At 43.2% G+C, this 17,983-nt stretch overlaps 1 protein-coding gene across 9 annotated transcripts in view; it reads left to right on the top strand.

Annotated features, from left to right (window-relative positions):
- The window catches only part of PPIP5K1 (diphosphoinositol pentakisphosphate kinase 1), a 40,256-nt gene extending 23,114 nt beyond the window's left edge, over nucleotides 1-17,142 (top strand). For 5 of the 9 annotated variants that reach the window (XM_018066243.1, XM_018066240.1, XM_018066241.1 and 2 more), the window contains 6 exons: nucleotides 86-211; nucleotides 916-978; nucleotides 4,214-4,405; nucleotides 5,839-5,976; nucleotides 12,481-12,594; nucleotides 15,164-17,137. In XM_018066243.1, the coding sequence (XP_017921732.1) occupies nucleotides 86-211; nucleotides 916-978; nucleotides 4,214-4,405; nucleotides 5,839-5,976; nucleotides 12,481-12,594; nucleotides 15,164-16,110 (1,580 nt within the window). In that variant the 3' untranslated portion in view covers nucleotides 16,111-17,137. Of the gene's footprint in view, nucleotides 1-85; nucleotides 212-915; nucleotides 979-4,213; nucleotides 4,406-5,838; nucleotides 5,977-12,480; nucleotides 12,595-15,163 lie in introns of all 9 variants that reach the window. The other 4 variants (XM_018066246.1, XM_018066244.1, XM_018066245.1 and 1 more) reach the window with 4 other exon arrangements.

The raw sequence follows: 17,983 nt of genomic DNA, 5'->3' as shown, positions 1-17,983 counted from the left end.
CCTGATGTTGTCATGTGAAGTCGTGTGTACTTCTGTGCGGTAATTGCAGCTTTGTGTGGCTACTAACACACTCCCGGCCTTGCAGGCTCACAGTGCACGGGGCTGTTCAGCACCACAGTGCTGGGTGGCTCCTCCAGCGCCCCGAATCTTCAGGACTACGCCCGCAGCCAAGGCAAAAAGCTACCACCCGCCAGTCTGAAGCACCGAGATGGTATGTGGGTGGGTTTGGGGGGGGCAACACTTTTCTTCGTGCGTCCGCCAGCAAAGACACAGCTCAAGAGCAATTCATGCTTAAATGGCACTGACACTGGCCTTATGACAAGTTTCCTGCATCAGTTACCGAGGGGAGAAAGAACCAGGACCCCCACCACCCCTCCATTCGCATTCCCTCTCGCCATACGAATACTACTTAGTTATGCTTATCCCTTCATAATCTCCCACATACAGCCCTGCCGCATCGGTTTACTCCACCTTTGTATTCTTTCCTGGATTCTGGCCTGTAGGGGTAAGGACCAAAGAGGGCGACCCATGGTCAGGAAGAATGCAGTGGTACCTTGAAAATCTAGGAGGTCAGGGATGGGGAAGTTGTTTAGCCAAGGCAGGAAAAACAATCTGGGAAGAGATCGGGGGAAGGGATGAGAGTTTCTGCAGAGGTTTTTATTTCTGAATGACCAAAAAGAGGATGTGGTGGTGAGGTTAGGGCTGTTTGTGGGGCCTTATTGTGGTAGAGATGACACACGGATTCCTGAGAGGAGATTAACCAAAGGAAAAGATTGAAATACAGTAGACAGGGACCTACAGGGTGGGGGTGGGAGCAGATTGTTACTAACAGTAAGGAGTATGTTGTGAACAAATTCCAGAGCAGAGGGCGGGGACCGCGGTGGGTATAATCCCCGTGATGTCTTTTCTCCCCAGAGCTCTTGTTTGTCCCGGCCGTAAAACGATTTTCTGTGTCGTTTGCAAAGCATCCGACTAACGGTACGTTTGCTTCTGACTCAACGTCATTCCTCCTCACCATGTCACCACCAGACACTTAACCTCCGAGTTCTGACACTGACTTCCCTCTCCCTGCACTGTGTTGACACCCTGCTGTCTCTGAATGAACCACTCACTAATTGTCCCTTCTGGGGTACATCCCTTGTTGCGACAGACCTTAGCCTCAGCCACAGCCTGGCTGCCCGATCCCTGGGGCAACTTGAGGTCTTATTTCTGTGGTCACCTTCATCACCACTGTGTCTCTTTTTTTCAGCATTGTCACCAAAACGAGTTACGCCTCTTCCTTTCCCATCACATGACTGCCAGGCTTTGTACAAACATGATACTGGTTTCCCTTAGGAAGAGAGTAGTATCTCCTATATCATCCCCATTTCTTTTCTCTTTTTTCCCCCAACTCCTGCGCTTATATAATTTTGACCTTCCTATTTTTTTCACCAGTCCTTTTGTTGGAGTGGACGACTAATTTGCTTGTGGAACAATGCTGTGGTTCCCAGTTCCCAAGCCTACTCATAAAGGGCATTAGTCTTGAGCATATTGTGTTCCATCTCTGTATTCTTGTCTCCCGCCATTGTGTGTATTTTGTGTGGCTCTTGTGCTCCTGACATCTGCTTTATGTTACTACTAACCTAGGGCCTGGGCCTACAAAATAGGAGCCCAGATTGCTTTGGGATAAAACCGAGAAAGAGAGGAGTAGGAGGTGGTAGGTTCAGGAAAAAGAATTGTGCCTTGAGGGTTTACACGTGGTTTCCATGTAGCCCCAGCCTCTCTGTAGCACTGTGGCCTCATAGAAGGGGAGGTAAAGAATAGAGATGTCTACTGGGGATTCTGGAGGGAGCTTAGGAATAAGTCGTATTTCAAAAATACTGAAGAACAGGGTCTGCCCACTCTAAGGTGGGAGAGTTTAGAGATCTGTGTAAACCCAGACTGAAGGGCTGTGGTCTCATTTGTAGGGTGTGGTGAGGAGCCCAGGACTTCCCCTTTGTTTTATCCTTTGTATCCTTAGTTTCTCTCTGCTATTGTATCTTATCTTCAAGGTAAATCCAATTTTGTTTGATATGATTTTCTTCTGTTCAAGAGCTAAGACTCTCTGAGGGAGGTGAAAGTTAGCCTGGCCTCCTGGCTAGAAGAAACTCCAGGTGCTGATCACCTGCTCCGTAGCCAGTGGCAGCTGCTGGATCTCAGCCAGTTCAGGCCATGCCTCTCCACTCGGCACTGCTGGGGTCTCCCTATTCTGATAGTCTGTACATTTTCAATTTACACCCTACCCCCGTCCCCCGCTCCCATTTGTGCCTGTGACAGGATCTTCCCATTCTGAGTGGCCTGACTGTGTGGTTGACCTCAAGCTCTTCTGGCCTTCTTGCCGCAGTCATCTCCAGAATATAACCTCATGCACCAACACTACAGCCTGGGATTTGGACTTGGAGGCTTGTTACTTAGGGAGGTACAGAAGATAGTACTAGGAACTTGGGCCCCTGACCTCAGAGCTAAATCACAATTCTCCTAAGTCATTTGTGAGAAAAGATCCAAATTCCCCAAATAGATCCTTAAGCTTCTGTATGTATCTCTAGTTTCCTGAAGCCTTGGTTAGCAGCTTTACCAATTGAAGAAAAGAATTAATTCTACCAAAAGGAGGAGAGGAAGAAAGACCTGGACAATTACCATGCAGGAGAGTAATTTCAAGATCCCCTCCAATACCCTGCATGCATCCTCAGGGTTCTGCTGGCCTTTGTTCTTGCACTTGAGCTTGAAGGCTAAAGTGCCTGAGAAACCAGAATCTGGGATCTAGGAGAAATAGACTTGAAGTTCTTATGTCTCTTGCTGGAGATTATCTAGATTTAATTTGGCCCTGAAGACAAATGGGGCTAGAGGGCTCTACCCCATGGCCAAATGTGACTGGACCGACCCAGCAATTACAGAGTGGATGCTCTGTCTGCAGTGGCTTGCAGCAGCTTAGTGCACAACAGTGTGCCAACCTAGTGCCCATCATTACCATCTCTTTGCCATGACACGTGGCTTTGAAATAGCAGCTGGAGAAACTGGACCTGGCTTTGAGAAGGAGGCCAGGCACTGCTCTTCCTTGCTTTGTTAGGAGACATCCCTCTGCCCATCCCTGCCTGTATTCCTGGTAAGCTGCCGTCACATCCTCTGCCTGCCTCAAGTATGGAAGTATGGCCCCTTACTAAACTGCACGTTGAACTTACCAAGGTGAACTAATATAGTCGGAAAGAGACTGTGGCTCTCCTTCATCCAGAGCGTCAGTGTGCCCACCAGATCTGCCCAGCTCTTTCTCTTCTAGGGACCCAGACAGTTGTGTGACCATGGATACAGAAATCTCTTGACGTCCAAACTAGGGTCTTTGGGAAGCATAGTCACATGGGTCACCCTGTGGAACCCACCCCTGGCCTGGGAGTTGTGAGCAGTCGTTCTCAGCATCCTTGATCCTACTTTCTCTAGATCTTGTCATCAGTTTATAAGACCCTGTACCTCTTTAAAGGCTGTGTATTTGAACAAGAGTGAAGGATGATTAATCAGTATCGGCCTTTTCACATATTGATTCCATTTTTTTACATGCTGTTTTAAAGGTTACCTGGTTTGCTGCTCATTGCTGCTCATCTGTGTCAGCTGCCTAACACCAGCCTTGTCTGTGGCTGGCTTAGAGTCTGGTCCAGAGGACCCGGTCTGAGTCTTCAGGAGCCTTTTAGCTTCAGGCTTTATCTCGATCACCTATGCCATTCTTGACCCTCTTCTCCCAGTGACTTTGAATCTTTTCATCTCTATCCCAACCTTGCCAATACATTCATCTGAGAAGCGAGCCCTAACTAGGGTTTGTCCAAGAGCGATCAGGGACACTGGAGTTCCCAGCTACAGAATGGCCAGCTCACCCGGTCCAGAAAGATGTGACTGCAGTCTGTAAGCACTGAGGGAACTCTGCACAGCCAGACACGGGGGCGGGACTGCTGCATGAGGGGGTCTCACTGACCAATTCTTTGAGACTCGCTCGCCTCTTCCAGACTTCTCTTAGCATGATGCCAGTGCTCTTCCCGCCGCGAGGGCTGCCCCGTGGCTCTGGCCGTGGCCCTGGTGCCTCTGCCCCACTCTTGGCTCACCTTGGAGCTGAATGGCCCTGCCTCCCCGGAGTGCCTCTGCCATCCGGCGCCCCGCTCACTGTCTCTCCCTCTTCTCTCTCTGTCTCCGTGCGTCCCGCTGGGGCCCCCAGCCCCTCCAGAGCTGCTGGATGACCAGCACCCTGTGGTCCGGCTGCTGCGCAGTGTCTCCTCCGACTGCACGGGGGGCCGGCCGGTGTCGCTGGACGCCGCGCTGGCGCATCACCTGCACCAGTGCTCCTACCACCTGCGCCTCTTCCGGAACTGGCTGCGCTCAGGCCGGGATGACCCCGAGTGCCTCTACGGTACCCCTGCCGCCAGGCGGGCTGCCGCACTGCCCTGGCTGGGCCTGACTGCTTTGCTTCTTGCACTTCTGGCGGGAGCGCCCACCTGCCCCCGTCTCCTCTCTGCCCTGAGGTTATGCGACTTGCATTTAGTTGCTTGGATGGGGTCGGGGCCAGGCTGCCTGGTGGCTGGAGTGCTGGCTGCTCATCCTGTTCCCACTCTCCTTCCTCACTGCCTCCTAATGTTTCCTATTCCCGGTGCTATTCGGTTCCAGAGCAGTCTCTTGCCCTGGAATCTATTCTTATCTCTGTGACCACCTTCTTCAAATCCAGATGTTTCTCTAGCTGCCCTGAGCAGCTGGGGACTGTACCTCTCCTGCCCTTCTGCCACTGATGGAGGCACAGAGGTCTCAGCTGCATCCTTGAATCGACCAAGGACCCAAGGTTAGAAGATGGTCAGGTATAATCCTTTTGAGTTATGTAGGTTTCAGTCATTGTCAGACTCTAGACTATGTCTTGCATAAATGTTGCGGTCCTGCCTACCCTTAGTCCCTCTAAAGAGCTATAAAGGAAACATAGGAAAGATGAGGGACTGAAAAAGTGGTTGAGATGTATGCTTCTTGATTCTCTAATGGGGATATTTTTTCCCATCAGCAGACCCTGAGATTGGAGTTGGTTTACCCTTCACCCTACAATGTAGATCTACATTGGAATTGTTGGGTTCAGAGCAGAGAATCAGTATTTATTCTTTTTTCTAGGGGGTTTGCCTCATTTTCCTGAAGGAATAGAGAAATCCTAGCAAGTCTGGGGTCTGCAGTGAGAGCAGAGGAAAGAAGCTTTGATGTGATGGAAATAACCAAGAAAGAACTTCCATCCCCCAACCTGTTCATGCATGTGGTTTTCCTGAGCTGAGCTTCACGTGTATTGCATGCCCTCCAGTTTCCAAATATCCTAGCCTTTCTACCCACATCCGAAATCTGCATGAACCCCTCCTCAGATTCCAAACCCTTCTCCTTAATCTGGTTCTCTAGTATGTGATCCCTGAAATCTGCTGTTTCTTCCCAGCTTCATGACTCCCTACATCTCATTCAGACCTACGATTGCACCCCTTCCCTCTGGACCTTTGTTCTGTTCCCCATCCACATCCCCCTCTGCCCCCCAAAGTATAAGAAGAGTATGGGTGCTTAAATTATTGGGATTGTGTTGATTTTTCCATGGGACATTGCAGGCTTTCCATAGGTAGGGTGAGAGGTGATTTCACTCACCCAGAGTTGGGAAATTTTTAGGAAATCTGGAGGGGCTCTAGAGTTCCCTCTCCTGAGACTCTTGGATATCCCACACTCCAAAAGTAACAGACACTCCTGATGGTTCTCAGGGACTCTCCATGCTTCCTTGGCCAGTTGGAGTATATCCAGCAGGAATAATGCTGACTTTGCCCATCTCTTTTCTAACAGGATTTGAGGGGTGCTCCATGGTGCCTACTATTTACCCCCTGGAAACACTGCATAATGCCCTTTCCTTGCGTCAAGTGAGTGAATTCTTGAGTAGAGTCTGCCAGCGCCACACTGAGGCCCAAGCACAGGCGTCTGCAGGTATAGAGAATCCTCTTATCTTGAACCACTATCTCTGCCCTCACTCCCATGCTCCCCAGAGCTTGAGTGGTAAGTTAAAAAGATAGGCACTCTGAAAAAGTAGACTTGAAAAAAATGTTTAATTGCATAGGTCAACTCAAAAGCATAGAACTATCACTCCTTCCAAAGTTAATTTATAAATTTAATATGATCTCAACAAAAATACTATTGTTTTTCTAACGTCAGACAAACTGAATTTGAAGTGCTCATAAAACAAACAAATAAGAATAGCCAAGGAAATCTTGAACAGAAGAGCAATGAAGGCATGTTGGCCTTACCAGATTTTAAAACATTTTATAAAACGTCTATAGTGAAAATAGAGTGGTATCAGTACATGAATGGACAGAGACCAAGCAAAGAAATAGTAAGTCCAGAAATAGTTGAAGTTAGCATTTCAAAATACTAGAGGAAAGATAGAATTTAAGGAATAGAGTTGGGACAATTGAATAGTCATTTGACAAAAATTAAAACTGAATACATACTTCATGTTATATACCAGGATAAACTCCATAGGGATCAGAGATCTGCAAGTAAAAATTAAACCATGCAAACTTCTCTGGTGGTTCAGTGGTTAAGAATCCTCCTGCCAATGCAGGGGACACAGGTTCAATCCTTGGTCCAGGAAGATCCCACATGTCATGGGGCAGCTAAGCCCATGGGCCACAACTAATGAGCCCATGCACTCTAGAGCCCGTGCTCTCCAACAAGAGAAGCCACTGCAATGGGAAGCCCATGCACTGCAACTAGAGTATAACCCCTGGTCACTGCAACTAGAGAAAGCTTGCATGTAGCAATGAAGACCCACCACAGCCAAAAGTAATAAGTAAATAAAAATGGGGGAAAAAAAGGAAGTGAAAAGACAGCCTCTAGAAAAGGAGAAAATACTTGCAAATCACATATCTGATAAAGATCCAGAATATAACACTTCAACAACAAAAAGACAAGCAGAGACTTCCCTGGTGGCACAGTAGATAAGAATCTGCCTGCCAAAGTAGGAGACGCAGATTCAGTCCTTGGTCTGGGAAGATTCCACGTGCTGCGTGGAATAAAGCCCATGCACCACAGCTACTGAACCCATGCTCTAGAGCCCATGCTCCACAACCAGAGAAGTCATCACAACGAGAAGCCTGCATACCTCGATGGAGGGTAGCCCCCACTCACCACAACACGAAAGCCTGTGCAGCAATGAAGGCCCAACACAGCCAAAAATTAGTTAATTAAAAAGACAACCCAACTTAAAAGTGGGCAAAGGACTCAAGTAGACACTTCTTCAGAAAAGATATACAAATAGCCAAGAAACACATGAAATACTGCTCACCCTCAGTAATCATTAGGGATATGCAGATCAAAGTCACACCCACTAGGATAGCTATAATTTTAAAAACGAGAGAAATAGAATAAAAGCAAGCAGAAAATAAATGTCGATAATGGCATGAACAAATTAGAATTTTTGTACATTGCTGGTGGAAATGTAAAAGGGTGCAACCTCTGTGGAAAACAGTTTCACAGTTCCTCAAAAACCTAAATATAGTATTACTGTTTGACTCAGAAGTTCCCCTCCCACATTCAAAAGAACTGAAAACAGGTACTGTAACAAACATTTACACACGAAAGTTTATGGTAACACTATTTGTAATAGTCAAAAGGTGGAAACGACTGAAGTGTACATGAATGGATAAACAAAATGTGGTATACGCATATAATCTCATAGTACTGAACCATAAGAAGGAGTGAAGTACTGATACATGTTGCCATATGGATGAACCTCAAAAACATGCCAAGTGAAAGAAACCAGACAGAAGAAGTCACATATTGTATGATTCCATTTATATGAAAGATCCAGAACAGAGACAGAGAGCAAATTGGTGGTTTCCAGGGATTGAAAGTAGGGTAGAATGAGGAGTGACTTCTTAATAGATATGGGTTTTCTGTTTTTTTGCGGGGAGGGATGATGAAATTGTTGTGGAACTGTGATGAAAATGTTTTGGAACTAGATACAGGTAGCAATTGCACATTGTGGATGTGCTAAAACCTTTATGTTATGTGGCCTTCACTTCAATAATAATAGAAATAAATCATGCAAGTACTAAAAGTAAGCAAGGGTGATGGTGGTAGATTCCTTTATCACTGGAAAATAAAGAGAGCCTAATTGTGACTCAAACTCAAATTTGGGAAACAGTAGGAAAAGATTAATAAGTCATATAAACTTATGATGTTGAAGTCATATAAACATTTTTTTAAATGTTGCAAGCCAGTAGCAGCATCATAAGCAAAGAAGAAATTTTTTCTGCAGTTTATATCACATTTAGGCTTAATCATCCTAAAATACAGAGAACTCTTATATGTCAGAAGGAAAAGTCCAAAAGTGTGATTTTTTTTTAAAGGATAGTTTATAAGGAAAGAAATGCAAGTGGCCATTACATTTATGAAATGATGCTTAACCTTGGTCATAAGAAATGTGCAAACTAAAACTACACTGAGATATCATATCTCACCTATTAATTTGGAAAAAAATCCCAAAGTTTAATAACACAATCTCTTGACAAGTCTGTTGCAAGAGAGGCAGTTCCATACACTGTTGGTGGGAGTGCAAAATGGTACAACCCCTATGAAGGTATTTTGTAATATCTCAGAGAATTATAGATACAGTTACTTCCTTTTCTAATAATACAATTTTAGGAATTTATTCTGAAGGTATTGTTCACAAAGTTTAAATAACATTTATATAGAGTCATTGGGACATTATTTATGCTGTTTATTATTATTTTTGGAAACAATGCAAAGGTTCTTCAGTGCAAGAATGGTTGAATAAACAGTGGCGTGTCCACTCAAATGAGTGCTGTGCCTCTGTTAAAACTAATGAGGAAGGTTTGTTTTTTGGGGGAGGTATATGTGTCTTGATATGAAGTAATCTCCAGGATATATTGTTAACTTAAAAAAAAAGTGTAGAGGAGTGTTGATAGTACATTACCTATTTTATAAGGAGGGAAAGTAAAGGGAAAATATACATATTTGCAAAAAGAAATTCTAAAAGTAAATACCAGAAACTAATAAAAATGTTTACCACTGGAGAGCAACAGAAATGGAACAGAAGGCATGAAGAAAAAGCAACTTCCTCTGAGTATGCCTTTTTATAAATCTTTGACTTGTGAACCTGTAAATGTTTTTCAGAATGTAAAACTAAATCAAAAGAAGCAAATCCTAAAACTGAAAAAGAAAAAGAAAGAATTTACCCTAACTGTATATCAAAATAGTAATATAATCACATAGGGAAAATCACTTTTCAAATAAGTTTGAAGTACTGTGCTTTGACTATAAATCTTTTAGTGGAAAAAAAATGAGGATTATAAAATAATTATAATCCTCATTCAGTGGTTTGTTAGTGAGGTTGATACCATTTTGTAGCATATATGTCATATGCACACACACACATATAATAGAGTAATGCAAATAAGTAATTATGTTCCTATTAGGAATAAGAATTTTCAAAGTTAGATAAATAAGATACAAGTAAAAATTCAAAGATATTTTTAAAGTACTAGAATATTAAATTTGAATTGATAATATCAATATAAATTCTGTTTTTTAATGCTTTTTGTAACTTAATGCATTACAAACAGTATCAGTGAGCTCTCTTAGTGCCTAGATTTTGGTTTCCACATATCATCCCCCACTAGAAGCAACCAGGATTCCATGGTTGTATTCTTGGTCTAGGTCCATGTTTTTTAACCTTTTCTTTTTTTTTTTTAAATCAAATCCTATCCTATAGAGTATTTTTAGACTTTTTCCCTCCAATCACTCCCTACCACATGAAATTTTAATAGTACAGATTACTTTATATCTGTTAATGTAATGTCGCCATGTGAGGGATTACAAACCAATGAAATATCTAAGTTTTTTCACTTTCACCAAGAACCAGTTTTATTGAGGATGCATTATCTAGGGCACGGAAAGCTCAAGGTGATCCTGAGGCACGCTGTAACAAAAACAAAGTAGCACTCAAGCCTGAAGAGGCTCCCACTGACCAGAACTGGATTATTTTAGCATTAAAAAGAATAATTTACTATAATCAATTAAAGTGCACTAAACATGTGAACATCCACAAGCTCATAATGAATCTTACAAGAAAGAGAACAAAAATAATAATCATCTGCCACTGTTGGTGAATACCTTTTACCAACTCTTTCTTCTGAAAACTAATTAAAGGGAAATAAACCCTTATCCTACCTGTTCAGTAAGAACTGCAGTTTTAATGTAATCAAATGGTGCCAGTTGAAGAGAGAAAATATGCCAGTTAATAAATATAGAATACTTGATAGAATTAGAAAATCACCACTTGACACTCCTAATAAAATAATTAAGGATCATCAGTGGATACTAACACAAAGAAATGTCAATCAGGTTCCACAGTGCCAAAGGATCATCTATAATCAGAAGGGGAAACCTTTTCAATGGTGAGATCTTGTGAGCCCTATTTAAACCTCATTAGTAAACTTAGCCTCACCTACCGATTTTAGGAGATACAGGAGACACTGTTTTGACCCCTGGGTTGGGAAGATCCCCTGGAGAAGGAAATGGCAACCCACTCCAGCATTCTTGCCTGGAAAATCCCATGGACAGAGGAGCCTGGCAGGCTACAATCTATGGGGTTGCAAAGCGTTGGACATGATTGAGCATGCACGCACGCCAACTTAGTAGTAACGTAGTGGGATAATGAGACATTATGTGCCTCCAAGATGATGGACATATTCAAGAATATTCTTTGAGTATTCTTGCCAAGGGGCTTCCCTGGTGGTTCAGAAGGTAAAGAATCTGCCTGCAATGTCAGAGTGCCAATCTTCAAAGTCTACAAATAATAAATGCTGGGGAGAGTGTGGAGAAAAGGGAGGCCTCCTTCACTGTTGGTAGGAATGCAAATTGGTGCAGCCACTCTGGAGAACAGTATGGAGGCTCCTTAAGAAACTAGGAATAAAACTACCATATGATCCAGAAATCCCACTTTTGGGCATATATCCAGAGAAAACCATAATTCGAAAAGATACATGCACCCCAGGATTCATGGCAGCACTATTTGCAGTAGCCAAGATATGGAAGCAACTAAATGTTCATCAGATAAATGGATGAAGAATATGTGGTGCACATATATATATATATATATATATGAATATTACTCAGTCATAAAAAGGATAAATAATGCCATTTGCAGCAACATGGATGGACCTAGAGATTATCATACTAAGTGAAGTAAGTCAAAGATAAATATCATATGCTGTCGCTTATATGTGGAATCTAAAGCATGATACAGGTGAACTTACTTATAAAACAGGAATAGACTCATAGATGTAGAAAACAAACTTATGGTTACCAAAGGGGAAAGGGGGAAGAGGGATAAATTAGAAATTTGTTATTAACGTATACATACTACAATATATGAAGTAGATAACCAACAGGGACCTACTGTATAGCACAGGGAATTATATTCAAAATCTTGTAATATTGAATTACAGTACATCCACAGTGGAAGTACAAATATCCACTTCTACTTCCAGTGGAAATGAATCTGAAAAAGAATATATATTTATATTCTGTGACTGAATCACTTTGCTGTATACCTTTATTGTATATAACATTATAAGTGAACTATGCTTCAATTTTTAAAAAAATTATCAAAACCTAAAAAAACATTTAAAATGTAAGCATTCATTTTTATACTACAGAAAAGAAAAGCACCTGAATCATGGAATCAAGCCTTTTATATCTGACCTCCAGTTTATAGGGATAGTGAAACAAGTTAAATGATTCTATGAGGAAGCAATCAGACAAATCCAGAGAGTGGACTATGACATTCTATGAGACAGCTGGCTTGTTCTTTTCAAAAGTCACTGTGAAAAAAATAAATAGGGGAAAGCTGTATTCTAGATTAAAAGAGACTTTGAAGACATAATAAAATGGAATGCATGGTCCATGTTTGGATCTTACTATGAAAGACATTTTGGGAATAATTGGGGGAAATTTGAATATAGATTGGGTATTTAGACGATATTAGGGTATTTTTAAAGTTTATCTGGTATATGGCTATATAGGAAAAATGTCTAATACTTTAGAAATGAATACTGAAGTATTACAGGTGAAATGTTTCATAATGTTTGTCATTTATTTTAAAAAACTTAAGCATGAAGAAATAGATGAAACAAATATGGCAAAATGTTAACATGTTAAATAAAGAAGATGAATACATAGGTATTGACTGTACTAGTCTTTCAAGTATTTTTTTAAATGTTTGAAAATATTCATAACATACAGTTTAAAATATTAAAAATGGTTTGTATGAAGGATCCCTAGGAGATGCTACTTCTCAGCCTAAGGAAGTGTAAGTCAGATTTGACTTATATTTAGAACCTGTGGCTGTTGAATTCTTCTTCATGGGCTTTTTTTTCCTTCCCTTTCTCTCCCTCACCTGTCCAGCCCTCTTTGACTCTATGCACAGCAACCAAGCCTCTGACAGCCCGTTTTCTCCACCTCGCACTCTTCACTCACCTACCCTACAACTCCAACAGCGCTCTGAAAAGCCCCCTTGGTGTAAGTAATTCTCTTGGAACTGCGTAGACAAGGCTGAGAGGGAATGGGGGGAGTGGAGGGATCAGCGAATGAGAGGCTCACCCCAGGAGGGAAACAGAGGTGAGGGCTGAAAGACCAGGACTAATCAGGCAAGAAGGCAGTCACACTCGCTGCTTCCAGGATGAAGGGCACATCTGTTTCCTCTCTCTCGTCCATCACCTCTGTCCTCCACATCCCCTCTGTTTTACTGGGAAGAGAGTGAAAGCGTTAGTTGCTCAGTCGTGTCTGACTCTTTGCAACCTATGGACTGTTGCCTGCCAGGCTCCTCTGTCTGTGGAATTCACCAGGCAAGAATACTGGGGTGGGTAGTCATTTCCCTTCTCCAGGAGATCTTCCCAACCCAGGAGCTGAACCCAGGTCTCCTGCATTGCAGGTGGATTCTTTATCTCACTGGAGGGGCTCCTAAATGATAGTGGCCGAGGGGGTCCTTTGGGGAAGAAAAGATGAAGGCTGCGTTCTCCTTAGATCCCCATTTGGTTGTCCATAGCCTTCTCAAGTAAAAGTGACTTGGGAGGGACCCTGGATATATAGAAAATCTGGGAGAAAGAAACTAGAATCAGTTACTGCTCTCTACATGTCCTTCCTTTCCAGTTGTCTGTTTTCATTTGTTAGTTCAAGTTCAGGTGCTGCTTTTTCCCATCTCTTCTTCATAATCTCAGCCTATCACTATTTATCCTTGGTAACAGGGTGAACAGTGGAACCACAAGGAATTCTTAGGGTAATTGTAGGTAGGGAGATCAGTGGTGATCTCTGGGCGATTATGGGCAGGGACACTGGCAGTGGAAGAGTCCTCCAGGGACTATCTAAAATCAAACATGGCTTTTATTATTTTACTTGGATAGAACTGAAGCAAAGATTCGTATTTTAGCATTGGAGTAAGCTTGTAGAATTGTACGCTTCTGACACCCTTTATGCAGAAGAAACTTTCCTTCCTGACACCAAGAATTCTTCCCCTGAATTTCAGATTATTCTATACTCACCTTGCCATTGAGGCTTTTTCTCTGTCCAGTAGTGAGTGTTTATAGGTCCTGTGCCCTAGAAATCCTACCTTTCTTCAACTTCTGTTTTCTGTCTGAATTCTTTGATTTGTCTGAATCAAACTACTAGCTGAATATTAAGGCTACTGTTTCATCATCTTTGGGTGAACTCAGCTTACATCTTTTTTCTTCTTTTTCTAAAATCTCAGTATCAGATGTGTAGTTCACTTATAAACATTTCCTTTGGGGTCTGTCTGCCCTCAATAGGCCTTGTTGATCCCAAACCACATTCATCTCTTTTTTTCTGCTTGAAGCATGCCTCCTATGATCCTTTCCAGAAAAGAGATAGCTGGCATTCCTTAAACTCAAAGATTAATGAATCATTGAGTTTTCAGACTCAGGCTTACAAACTCTCCCAGTTCTCCTGATGGCAATATATTCAGGCATCCTTTATTTCCAAAATCTATCATTGTTGATATTAGAGTGGTTTAAATATAAAGCTATAGTACCATCAATAAATACAATATTTACAAAAGGAAAGGTAAATTAGTTCCCTGTAAGGATCAATGAAGAAGTAGAGGTTGGGGTAGGAGTTGTCCCACAGTGTAATTAAAGACTTAAGTCTTTCATTTTACTACTGTCAGAATCTAGGAAATTCATTTTTATATTTTATATTATATAATATCCATAAACCTGGAACACTGTGTGTCCCAAAACTTAGAGGGTCCTAACCTGGATCTGTGGATGGATTTCAGGGTAAAGTCTACAAACTCTAGGAATTATATGTAAACATTAGCGAGGATATCCATATGCACATTTTTCTGGGAAGATAGTCCATGATTTTCATTAGAATTTCAAAGGGGTCAGTGACCTCCAGAAAGGTTAATTAAGAACTGCTGCTGTTCTATGGCAGTCTGCCATCTTTGAGTAAATCACTTTCCTTCCTAATGCTCTGATTCACAAAGTTTTTCTACGTTTTCCTGCTTACTTGTTCCTTGGGTAGTAAACAATGATTACCTCTGCCCCAGAAATAAGCTTTAAAGAAACAATTCTTAATGAAAGATGTATGTCAGATTTAACTGGGAGTGTTTTAACATCCCACACCTTTGTGTCTGTCTACAGAATTAGGATTTCTGAAGATAGAACCTGGAAATATGTATTTTTTAAAAATTTCCCATAATTTTGGTATGTAACCCTAATTATGAACCACTGATATGAAGTGTTCATATGCTTCCAAAGTAGGAATGAGGTTATCATGGGAATTTGGAGTTGGAATGGGTGTACATTTATGAAAGAACTGGATGAAGTGGGCCTCAGTACTCACTCTGAAATCTTAGCTGTCCCTTAGTGTTACTCCAGTAGTACACATTAGGCCAGAGCAACAGTTCCTGGGCTAGGCTAACTTAGGAGTCTCTGCATAACTTAGGAAGAATTCAGACCCTCATTCCCCAAGACATGAGTAATAAAGACCATCTGTTCTGGCATTTGAACTACACAGAGTAGAGCCAGTACTTCCAGCTTGTCTGACTTGGTCTCCTGGCTTTGCTTTGCAGACAGCAGCGGCCCTTCCAGCACTGTGTCCAGTGCTGGTCCTTCCTCTCCTACTGCAGTGGATGGTAACTGCCCTTTTGGCTTCAGTGATCAGCCCTCCGTAAGCTCACATGTGACTGAAGAATATCAAGGCTTTGGGCTGCTCCAGGAGGCCCCTGGGAGTGGCACACGAGAGCCCCCTTTAGAAGGGCAGCAAGAGCCTTTTGAACAAAACCAGTCCCCACAGGAACCACCTGTGGAAACCAACCAGCCATGCCAGGCAGTTGCTGAGGAGGTCAGCCAACCATGCCAGGACATCCCTGAAGAGGTCAACCAGCCATGCCAGCAGGTCCCTGACATCTGCCAGCCATGTGAGGAGAACCATGATGATGTTAACCAGACGTGCCAGGAGGTCCCTCAAATCAGCCAGCCATGCCAGGATGCCAGCCAGCTGTACCAGAAAGTCTCCAGGGAAGCTTGTGAACTTTGCCAGAACTCTGAGGAGGTCAACCAGCCATGCCAGGGGGTCCCTGTAGAGATTGGCAGGCTGGTCCATGGGTTCCCTGTAGGGGTTGGTGGCCTGGCCCAGAAAGTCCTTGGGGAAGTTGGCAGGCCCACCCAAAAGATCCCTGAAGAGCTCAGCCAATCATGCCAGGAATTCTCTGTGGACATTGGCAGGCTGGCCCAAGAGGCTTCTGCAATCAATTTGTTGTCTCGGGACACACCTGAGATTGATAACCCTCCCCTAGAATTCCCTGGGGAGGGTGCTCTGCAGGCCCAGGAGGTCTCAGAGTGGGTGAATCAGCAGCAGTCCTATGTGGTCCCTGAGCTGATTGACCAGCTGTCCGGAGAGGAAGTTCCCCAAGTCCAGTGTCCACCTAGCAATGCAAACCCTCAGAGCGAGTCTCTAGCCCCTGACCAGAACACCCCCCTTCCACCAGCAACATATGAGTCATCATTTTCTTATTAGTGGTGTCACACTATACCAGCCATTTGAGCTAGCAACTTGTTCTGTTGCCTAACTCACCTGCCAGCATTAAGGCCTTGAATCTCACCAGAGGTGTCTGAGGAAGCAGTCCTCTTGGCATTGAAGCACATCTGTGCCAGGGCTGGGCTTGGGGAGGAGCCAATTTCATGTTCAAAGCAGCCATTGACTTCTCATCCAGCCATCAGACTTGAATACGATTTCCTTCAAGGGTTAGACGGGTCTATCATTACCTAACATCCTCTGATCATCCCAGGAAATCCAAGACTGGTAAAGGAAATACCACTTAACTGCTGAAGACACCATCTACGGGTACAAAAGGGACTCCAAGGTCTCCACTTTTCTGGGAAGTATTTACAACTTTTCAAGGTACCCTTAGACTATATGTGCATTTGGGGGACACTTGTCTTTGTTAGCATCCTCAGGTGGGCCCAGGATGGTTGTCTGAAACGTCTGGGAAAAAAAGAGAGCTCCTTTCCCCAGCAAACATCCATCATGACCACTAATTTTTAGATTGGGCTTATGGGTGTTTCCTTATCATCCCCAAGCACCCTCTCGGCCCTAGTACTATTCCTCTGGGCAGTAGCTCTAGGGAAAAACAGGTATTAGATTGCTGTGAAAATTTCAGAGTAACCTACTTAAAATGCAGTGGGGTTCTTGGCTAATCTGTAAAGCTGGGCCTCCTTTTGTTGAGAGGCTATATGGCTTAGGAAATGTTTTAGTAGAGAAAATCAGGTTCTATTTTAAGCAATCAGCAGAGATCAATATTGTACAGACATGAGCAAAGATTATATATATATATATATTTCTGTAGTCGCGCCAGGGACAGACTGGCCAAAGACCAAATACTCCAGGGTCCCCAAGAGATTTGTCCTTATATTATGTCTTTAGGGCCAGGTGTGATTATGAAGCTTTTCCCAAAGACCTGGGGTTGGGAATGGAGATGAGTAAGAGAGGTTGGAGGGGAGGGCTGGAACATTATGAGTGCTCAATAAATAAGAAATAATAAGAATCATAGTGGTGGTGATGATGTCCTTGTGAATTCAAGAATGATTATGAATGTAGATCAAGCATGTCTGTTGACTGAATTAATCTGAACCAGTCAGAAGCTATTGTAGTTGAGCAGGAATGGGCAATAAAAATATGGAGATCAGGCATCCCAGGAAGTCCTTATGACTGTCAGCCCACTGTCCCAACATTTCTTAAATAAGTCATGTTACCAGGAAGAGAGGTTCTCTCTGTGAAGCGCCAAAGGTACAGTGCCTTCTCGCCAGATTGTTGGAATCATTCTCATTTTAACTCTGATGCTTGGGAGTGTCAGGAGGTGTTGATACATAGGGGTTATGCTCTTTCTTTACCCCCTTGACGTCTTTACACTGGGAGAGCCGGGAACACTAGGAAGACTGGGATATCCCCCTCCCCATGTATTCACACTTATAATGTGGCCTCTCCTGACATACCCAGGACTATAAAGGGTTTCACTGCAGGGGAAAATCCAACAGTTTACTTGCTGGAAATCCTGAAAGCTGTTTATAATCTCAATAGGCTCTGGATCTCATAGAGCCCCCTCAACTCCTTGCCTCTTTGATGTTCTCCTGTGCAAGGTTCTGGGGCTTCCCTGGTGGCTCAGAGGGTGAAGCATCTGCCTGCAAATGTGGGAGACCCGGGTTCAATCCCTGGGTCAGGAAGGTCCCCTGGAGAAGGAAATGGCAACCCACTCCAGTATTCTTGCCTGGAGATTCCCACGGATGGAGGAGCCTGGAAGGCTACAGTCCACAGAGTCGGATTCAGACACTACTGAGCGACTTCACCTTGTGCAAGGTGTCTGATGCTGATTTTTCGGCCCTAAGCTCTTGAC

The sequence above is a fragment of the Capra hircus genome, chromosome 21, assembly GCF_001704415.2.
Source record: "Capra hircus breed San Clemente chromosome 21, ASM170441v1, whole genome shotgun sequence".
Lineage (NCBI taxonomy): Eukaryota > Metazoa > Chordata > Mammalia > Artiodactyla > Bovidae > Capra > Capra hircus.
This window is presented reverse-complemented; position numbering and strand designations above follow the sequence as displayed.